At 28.6% G+C, this 10,102-nt stretch overlaps 1 protein-coding gene across 1 annotated transcript; it reads right to left on the reverse strand.

Moving 5' to 3' along the window:
* Positions 1 to 540: 540 nt before the first annotated feature.
* LOC111425817 (juvenile hormone esterase-like) lies at positions 541 to 5,578 on the reverse strand. Its single transcript, XM_023060074.2, has 6 exons — positions 5,322 to 5,578; positions 5,135 to 5,263; positions 2,136 to 2,282; positions 1,170 to 2,060; positions 851 to 1,110; positions 541 to 792 (listed from the first exon to the last, which is right to left on the reverse strand). Exons 1-6 carry the CDS (start codon positions 5,376 to 5,378, stop codon positions 603 to 605), a joined length of 1,674 nt encoding a protein of 557 aa, XP_022915842.2. The 5' UTR covers positions 5,379 to 5,578; the 3' UTR covers positions 541 to 602.
* Positions 5,579 to 10,102: the final 4,524 nt, after the last annotated feature.

The raw sequence follows: 10,102 nt of genomic DNA on the forward strand, positions 1-10,102 counted from the left end.
AAATAGGCATGTCTCAAATTTTGTATAATTCTAGCTCATTTACGGGAAAATTAGGCATTTCCAGACTTATTTCTACTCTGTATTGTTCTGAGCCAAGCTTCAAAGGTATACTGTTGCATAACAGCTACATGTATGGACCGTTTTCATTCATTTGCTGTATTTCCATAAAGAACGAAACGGTATTTTTTATATCGTGTACACAAATGCATTATTTATGTGTATATTATATACTTTTGTCTGCATGTGGAATAGGCGCTGTTAGTGACAATCATCAAAAAATTTTTTTTAAAGAGCACCTTTAATTTTGCAAATTTTTTAAATCTACATTTTTAAAATATCTTCTTAATATAATAATTATAAATTAGAAAATGCATATTAATAATTATTTAACTTTTGTTGTAGCACATTTTATTCATAGTATTAAGAATCGAGTTTTGAGGTAGTTTTGAAAACGAAAAAACTTCTTATCCTTCTTAATCCCAAAAATAAAAAGTTCTTGCACTACATCTAATTATAACTTTCTAGATCAGAAGTAGAATATTTAAAATAATAAATTATCTGTAATATCAGGTACATCTTATAATACAATAGATATAATACAGTTAAAAGGTCGTCAATGGTCTCTTTCCGTATGTCTCAAAGATATTGGTCCAAAATTGAAAATCTTCTTTATCTGGATTAATCCTGATTGATAAGTTTTTGTCCACATGTAAGTAGCACATATTGGGTGTCGGGGCTGTTTTTGGCCAAATAATTTCTTGTAATAAAGGATCATTTTCAGGAGTTGGATTACTAAAATCAAAAATTGCAAAATCAGAAAAATACAAACATCACAAATTTATCTTTTTACCTATATTTGACAAAATTTCCCCATAATTTTACTACTCTTTCACTGCAAAGCTTATCCTCCGCAGATAAAACAGTTGGTTGTGTTAGTCTCTTAAATAAATAATTTAGTTCTTCAGCATGTCCGACGCCATTCCAATTAGATCTTAGAGGATTTCCCAAATATCCTATACAATTAAATTCGAAGAAATACACATCGGTGAACTTTGAAAGTAATAATCCTTGCTGTATTATTGGACGTATCATGTGCGTATCTCCATACCACTAGTAATTGAGAACGTGAATTAATTCAAGACAATATTATATAATAATTTAATACTTACATGAACAAAGTGTGGTTCTGCAAAATTTGTTGTGTCACGGGGAAAGTAATGCTCTTTAATAAGTGCTCCAACTAAATTGGCAGTATTAGTATCATTTGGCGTATTCAAATTCAATCCAACAGGAACTAAAGTAGCTGGGGCTAAATTAGACGCTGTTAAGGCCATTCTAGCAAATGCATCCGGAAGACCATCACCTTCATTTGAGTTGAAACCCATTAAAATCGGAACTTTAGGAACTTCTCCATTTTCCAAAATTGCATACGGCGACTTTGAAAGAACAGCGTTTTCATGTTCTGGTTCAATAACTACCGTAAAAGGATATCTTATTAAAGGTTGCTCAACGGTTATAGCAATTCCAGCTCGTGAAGCAGCTGCTTGTAATTCTTTAAAATTGACCTTTTGAAGATGTGTAATTAATTCTTCGCTGTTAGTAGTATTTATATTTAATAATGATCCGGTTGCAAAAGCTAAGAGAGGTTGGTCAATTCCTACACCCACTGCAGAAATAGAAGCGCCACTTTCAGTAATCGCTTTATGAAACAATCCTTTGGTTAATGGCGAAGATAGTAAATGGGATACCGATATTCCTCCTGAACTTTCACCCCAAATTGTTATGGAATTTTTATCACCACCGAAACTTTCAATATTTTCGTTTACCCATTTTAACGCCATAATTTGATCTCTTAATCCGTTATTTCCTGGTGCGATTAAATCGCCCGTACTAATAAAACCGAATATTCCTAATCGATATGAAACTGTAACTACTATAATATTTTGTGTTACGAAATTCTCTGGTGGATATAAATCATAACCATTATCGCCTTCAAAAAATCCACCACCGTGTATCCAAACCATAACTGGATAAACTTGGTCAGTTCTTTTGCTCGGATCCTGTAAGAAAATAAATTTCATACTTTTAAATCACTTTTGAACTTAAGGGGGAAAAGCTAATTAAAATTATATTACCATTGGTGTGTAAACATTTAAATATAGACAATCTTCGGATCCTTCAATCTTATCTGTTCGAACGTAAGTGCTCCTTGACTGCACACATTGTGGTTTTTGAGTGATTGTATCTCTGGTGTCTTTCCATTTTACTACTGGTTGTGGTGGCTAAAATCGATTGAAAAGGATTTAAATATTTTTTTTATATCTAGAAATACTAAGGATAACAATCCTTCAACTTATGTAATAAATCGTTATGGTATCATCTTCCAAAATGAGTCAACATGTTGTTGACTCATTCTAATTTTACACGTAAGTCCGCACGTGTAGCTTAGATTCGAGAAACCAAAGTAATTACTTATACTGAGGTAGGATAATTATTTAGCGCTGGACTATTTTGTTTTTACATTCGAAAAACTGTATTAATTTCATTTCATTTTTTTTAATGTTATTAATTTAAATTTAATAACGTGAACACGTTTAAATGAATGGTAAATATAGAGAAATAACATTCGTTTAAATTTATCGTTGCAATTTGTTATACTGCACCATTAAGTAATTACGTGATTTTGAACTTGAACCTTTATTTTTATTCGCACGGGAAAGTTTTTAATTGTTCATGTTGTGGAAATAACAAGGAAAAAACATTAAAAACTGTTAATTGTTTGATGATTAATTTAATTTCAATGGAATCATAATTATATATATTCTTGTTTATAAATACTTATCGAACAAATGAACAAAAAAATATTAATAATAACTCATTAAAACACGTGCCCTATTGAAAACAGAAATAACATATTTAGTCTACGTAATTATTGTAATTGAGTTTCTTATTACTAATTTAATTTAAGTTTATTTAATTTCTTTTTATATTTTCGTGCCGACTTTTATCTGAATTTTTGCGATAAAGAAACACGTGGATTTAATGTTGATGAATTACTTTTTAATAAAAAATTAAATAAAATGGTTTTATCATAAAATACTGTTTTAGTTCAACCAGGTTCAACGAGGATCAGTTCGTCATCACTTTCTCAGCTTTTTAAGTAGACAAGAATTAAAGCTTATTTTATAGAGCTCCAAGAGTTGGAAAGACATTGAAACACTGATTTTATTTTATCAGCATGAGAGCATCAACCTTCTATCCGAGGATTAGGATAGAGACAATGATGATTTGAAAATGATGGGGGATTGAACTCATTCGAAGTTTGAAATTAATAATCCTCAAGTTACAGCGAGCGAGCGGAGTCAATCCTTCTTAGAAATTAGATGAAGTATTTAGTTTAGTTTAACACATTATGTTGCAGAGAAGATAATCTTGCATTGCAGATAAAGGTTGCAAATCATAAGGCACCTGTGTATTCCTCAAAATTCTGGAGACGAAGAAGATATCTTAATAAATCCTGGGATTAGAGTAAACTAGAATTTGCGAATTATGTTGGGATTGTATGGTACTCTTAAGAAATACATCTTCCCTATTATAGCCATGTCGTATAGCTTTCTGGTGATATCAATAAAGGTTTTTCTCTAACTTCATAATATATACTATAGAAAAAATCCGAAAGGGCGAGGTTAAATATTGAGGTTGTGAAACGATTCTATGATAATGATATAGAAAGCAATTAGTTGATAATCGCGAAAATCTTAAGATTGTTGTTAAAAATTAAAAACATTGTTTTCATAATCTATAAATAAACTTGTCTAAGTTATTTATTCATTCAAGTCAAGGTATTATTAAAGTTGTTTTTGTGGCCCGAAACTAATGCAAACTAAATAATTGTGGCAAGTTAATTAACAAAAATAAAGTGAAATTTTTGAAATAATAATTTCAACCTATTCTGATTAGCAATAACAAAAATCAACGTACATAATTTATGATTCAACTATTATTTCACTTTACAAATTTCAAATACATTAGTAATTTTAAATAATTTTACGAATATTTTCTTATCAATAAAAATAGTGTGAATGTTTATATAAAAATTAGTTTAAATAATTTTTAAATAGATTCACACAAAAGTCGATTTTACAAGAATGTCGAATATCCGTTAAACAACCTTTTTGTGTTAGTATTTGTTGAGTTATTAATAAACTCGTTTTCAATGAATTATTCGGAATAACATTATTAATTTATGCTGGCCGAGGTTTATTTTTTATAACATAATTTCCAAATTAAACTCGATTTAGTGTTATTTTATCGATAATTATTGCGCTTTCTCCGTATTGTTGACAACTTATTTACTATAATTTAATTATGTTAAAGTTAACAGAGTTTAAAATTAAATTTTAATTGGATATTATTTCATCGGGGTTAATAAAAATAATTTATTGCATAATTTTTGGTGCAACTTTTATTACTAATAATTGTTTAAATAAAAATTATTAATACAATGAAATAAAAAATTATAATGTGAACAATGTGCAGTATAAACTCTGTTTTCTGCATAATTGTTCAACGATAATAAAAAGGAATTTATTGTAGTAAAAGGAATATTTATCAAATTACCTATTTTTTTACAGCAACCAGTGATTTAAATGTCAAATACAATTGTCAATTATTAAAATTAACATACTTGCTTGCCATGAGAATATTTCTAAATTAACAAAGGTATTAATCTTCAAAGTATATTGAAAAGTAGAATAAACAATTTCATCATTTTAGTTGTTGAATACCTAATATTAATAAACAAAAACGTTTCTAAAAATAGATACAAGTGATATAAAAAATTGTTGGATAATTTTGAAATTGAATTTTATAAAATATAACTTATAGTAGTTGCGTCGTTCTAAGTGTTAACTAAACGTTCAAATATTGAACACAAATAATCAGTATTTTTATCATGATTTCAAGTAGCTGGAGTTATTAATGCCGTGATAGTTAATATTCTAGTCTCAAAACTTAAAATTTGGTTATAACAACGATGCCGAAAATTATTGTGTATCTAATCTAGTAGATGATATAAACATATGATAAATAATACTTGCATGCTATTTATAATTTGATAATTTTAAAGGCTTACCTGGAATCTGAGGCGTCCTAAAGGTGGTCTCGCAAAAGGTATTCCCAAATATGTGTACATATGACCATCTGAAGTCACTTTCTTCGCACCTCGTATAGTACCTTGCCTTGTATGTGCAACATAACCGGACTACATAATAAAAAAAATCTTAATAAAGTGTACTTTAATAATAAAATTCTTTACTTACTGTGATCAAACAAACAGAAAATATTACAAAAATCAATAAAAAACTTTTAAAAATCATGGTGTATAACAAACACCTCTCATAACTGTGGTGGTCATACTTTTGCAGTTCGCTGCTTTTATATGGATGCCCCACTCATTTCCTGCGGTATAGATAACCGTAAATCTTAACAGGTGATAAGAAATTTTAAAAAGCTTAACATTTCGCACATCCCGTAGATTCACGTTGAGTAAGATCAGTTTTTCCATAGAAATCATCATCGATACTAACACTAACTAAAACCAACCACAACTGTTGAGTTTTCTTATTGTGTGTATGAATATAACAGAGAAAGCGATTCGAATTGCGAAATCGAGATGAATTTTGAACTGGTTTTCGAAATTGCAAGTCGACCTTGTCGGAATTTGAAGTGCGGTTTCGATCGACTGGCGGGCCTTCGTCCACATGTGGCCATTATTACCGTAGACATACGTAATATAACCTTTCATAACCTCGGATAATCAGGGGCTTTTCTTGTATGAACATGAGATCGTACTCTTTGATCTGGGTTGTGGATCATTGGCGTTCGAATACGCCAATTTTATTTTTTTAAATTAAGACGATATCTTTGCAGTTATAGTTTGATATTTTTTTTGGGTTTGATTCAACTTGCATTTAATACATTCTACAAATGTGGATCAATTCATTGCCTAGTTACAGTAACTATTTGAGAATGTTGATTTAAAAATGAAAACATTTTGCTTATCTATGTTTATGTTGAGCAGGTGATAACAAAAAAAGTTTTGTTTTGACGTCAAACAGAAAATAAAAAAGCAATTTACAAATATTATTGTATATTAACTATATAGTAATCTACAATCTTTTTCCTCGCCCTTCATGCAAAAGTTTCCACTTTATCTCTTCGGTCTTTCTAATTTAACTCTTCTGATCTCTCTCTAAGATTCTATCAAGACTCTTCGATTGTTTTGTTTTAGATTTAACCCTCAACATCCAGCCTCACGATATCAAGGCTATACTTCCCTAAAAATCATAACAAGCAACTTCGGATATATGATTTTTGTAATAAAATTGTTTTGAATGTTGGTAATTTAAAAAGAACGCCTTTGTTAAAAATCATTTTAATAGTTATATTTTATTGAAAATTGAACGAAAGTTGCAGTGTTAATATTAGAAACAATATTTTTCCAGTATACCGACAAATTCATGAAAATTAAATTTTTTGCGATGTTGTTATGATATATTCAGGATATATAAACGTTTATCTTACCAAGATGAATCCGTTTATAAAAATCTCTCGTTTTACTTTGTGATCGTTCATTTACTTCTCTTTATCTTTCTTCATTTATTGTTCTACCATACATTTTTTTAGACCGCTTCTGTTAATTTTTCAATTTTCTTTGAGGCTTGTGGAGACTATTTATCGCATTTTTCTTATCATGTTCGATTAGTGTTTAAAGTTTGGAATAAAGTTTATCAAAATCAAGAACTCATTCGTATTACTTTATTAATTACATAAAACGATAAGAAATATTATTGTTCCACTACAAAAATAAAATTATACTATAAAAAAAATAAATGAAACGTAAAATATATTTCTTATAAACAGATTACATGACGAATGACGTTTCCAATAATCTTAAATCCTATTAAATTTGATCGATTTTGTATCTGCCAGCATTTCGTCGGTGATGACGGGCTTTCAGTTACTCAATCACGATTCTCCCGACACCAATTAACACTTACACAATAAACATTTGTTTGATACATTATGCAAAATTCATTCGAAACAACGTTTTAATACTTTTGATAACGTGAGTATAAAAAGAGTTTCCGTGTCTTTTTTTTCGATTTGCAAGAACCCAGCAAACTTTCTGTCATGTTTATTTGTCTTGTTGTGAATTGTTTTATTCTTTGGCTCCTATATTAAAAATTCTAAGTACTGTGTTAGGGAGAGCGTTAAGACATTTATGAGAAACTTGCAAGATGATCAGTTATAGTTTTTAAAAGCAACGAACTACCTAAAGACCACAGTTTTGGAGAAAATCGTATTTCATACTACTTTAAGTATTGGACACGTAAGTATTGGAAAATTAACATGGAGTGAGTACTTTATAAGTAAAATCTTTATAGTATTATCGTCGTTATTATCAGCTGTTGGATTGATATAAATAAAATTATGGTAATTGTGGTTACTGAAGTCATATCATGTAAATGATATGACTTATAAGCGTCCTTTGCCCATTGTTCATTCTGAATTTTAACAAGATCTGCTTATGAATTGAGGGATATCGGTCTCAATTGTACTATTCCATAAATATTTGCTAGGAAATTTTGCTTGACTCAAGATGTGCAGAAAGAAAGATGAATGTTGCCCATCGCAGAACAAGAAATCTGAAGTTCTTAATAAATTAACTTGGCAATACGTAGCATGTTTTGTCTTATAATTCCTAGGTTCCCATTGATGATTTTTGGTATTAGTTGACCAAGCTAACTCCTAAACTCACATATGTAGCTAGAATATTATAATCGAAAATTTTCTTTTATGCTGTTTGATATGATTTTTTATAATTATTGCAGTATATGCAGTTACAACATATTTCTAACGTACTATTTCTACTTTCTATTTTCTAACATATTCTAATGTACATTTCAGAGTAAACCATCAATATCTGTATCTTGAAGTTTTCAGTGATTAATAGATCTAGTAAATTTTGTCCATTTTTTCATCATTGTATTATTATTTCCTTTAACTTGTTTGATTATCTTTTGTAAGATTCGGCATATCAGCTTGTTCGTATAGAAATCTTCTTGACAGAATGAGATGTCGTTTGTGCATAACTAATGGTCGTGTTTACTAAAGTACTTTTTGTTGGTAGCTTATCTAAAATTTCAATAATTAAGGAAGAAAATTATTATATAAGCGTTAAATTTTGGGCCAACATTTCATTTTAATTTTTTCATTTTGTACTTTCTTTTCAGGTTAATTTGATTATAGTCCATTAACAGTTTCATTCATCATGTTCGCGTTCTGTACAGAAATGTTCAAAAAATCCTGATAAGATTAATACAAATATCTCCAGATGATTCCAAGACAAGAAAATCAATAAAACGAAAAAAGGGGTCATTTGACCACGTTTTTATTATTAACTACATCGTAATTAATAACTACCTTGAGTTATTGAGCCAAAACTATTTAGAACAGATTGCTTCTCCATAGAAAAATGAATGGTGGTAAGGTTAGTAATAAGGTCAGATATAATATTATTACCATTGGATAAAGCCTTGAAATTAAACTTTTTACTTGTAATTATTAATAATTTTATTTAATTAAGCGAGTTTGGTTCAAAAACTTGTTTGGAGTTGCTCAAAATGCGATAAAGTTATACATCATAATAGAAAATGATAGATTTTAAAATAATTAAAATATTTTTTTATATACGATGTCGGTTTCAAACTGTTATACATCAATTAAGAAATATTAAGTTGAAGAGTAGTGACTGAATTTATTAAGCATAAAAGGAAACATATCACGTTCTCCTTTTTATTTTTTATTCGTATACTTTTACATTATTCAGTAAACTTGGTTATTACGAAGGTTAATTTTTGCATTTATTTAATATACCGATTTATGTAACATATTTATATTTCATTGAGTAATTGTAAATAATAATAAAATTTTAATTGTTTCCATTTTTACTTATTTGATATTTTACTGATATAAATTTATGTTAGATGAATATACAGTAGGAAATTATTAATGAATATCATTTAAAGTCAGTTAGTCATACACGTGGTACTTATATCCCATACACCTGATACCTAATGTTTTTGATTATTATCATGTAAAGTGGCATGTGGATTCAATAATGTGTAAAGTTTATGTATGCCATAAAGATTATGTACTTACGCATATTTTTTATTAAGTTTAAACAATGCAAAATACAAAAAAATAATGCGATAATAGGAAATGAGAGCATGATAAAAAAATAGAGTACTCATTTATTATTTATCTGTACGTGGACTAATAACGGATTAACCGTTATGAGAACAACAATTGGAATTATTGTTATAAAACTGGGTAATTGGAACGATCTACGGAAATATAAGACAGAAGGAATCGTAAGTTAGAATTAGTTTTATTTCCTTCAATTGTCTCTTTAATTTAAAATGTTCGATTGGTGTCAAATAAAGGATTATTTATGACATTCTTTTACAAACGAAATGTAACAAGAATTTTTTCGATGTTGTTCAAATCTACTATTGAGCATAATCGTGATTCAAAAACAATAAGTCGAAACGTGATTCCGTATAGTTTAGAAAAAATAACAATCATCGGTCAAAAGGAGAAATACTAAATTACGAGCATACTTTGTTACTATGCAATTGTGTAAGTTAACAATTTTTTCAATAGTTGCCGTTAAACAATTTCATATTTGAATAGTTTTCCTTGGTGAGCATAATGTGTTTGAACACATATCCAACATTTTCCAAATATACTTGAGTGATAAACGAATAACGTTTTAAATATGTTGTGTTTTATTTATAAGAGCTTAAGTGCATCTTTTTCTTTCTTGCTATATTTCAAAGTTCAAAGATTTTTACATTTTTGCTAAATTTGATATCATCCTTATCTTTTTTAATAATAATAGCTTAAGTAACCTTTTAGTCAACTATAAAATTAAACAAAGTTTGTTTGATAAATGATGCGTTTACTCCATCATAGTAAATAAGTCCGCTCCAAAATAACACTAAAAATATTTTTTGTACCAAAAATTTTATCTTCA

This window comes from Onthophagus taurus, chromosome 2 (assembly GCF_036711975.1).
Source record: "Onthophagus taurus isolate NC chromosome 2, IU_Otau_3.0, whole genome shotgun sequence".
Classification (NCBI taxonomy): domain Eukaryota; kingdom Metazoa; phylum Arthropoda; class Insecta; order Coleoptera; family Scarabaeidae; genus Onthophagus; species Onthophagus taurus.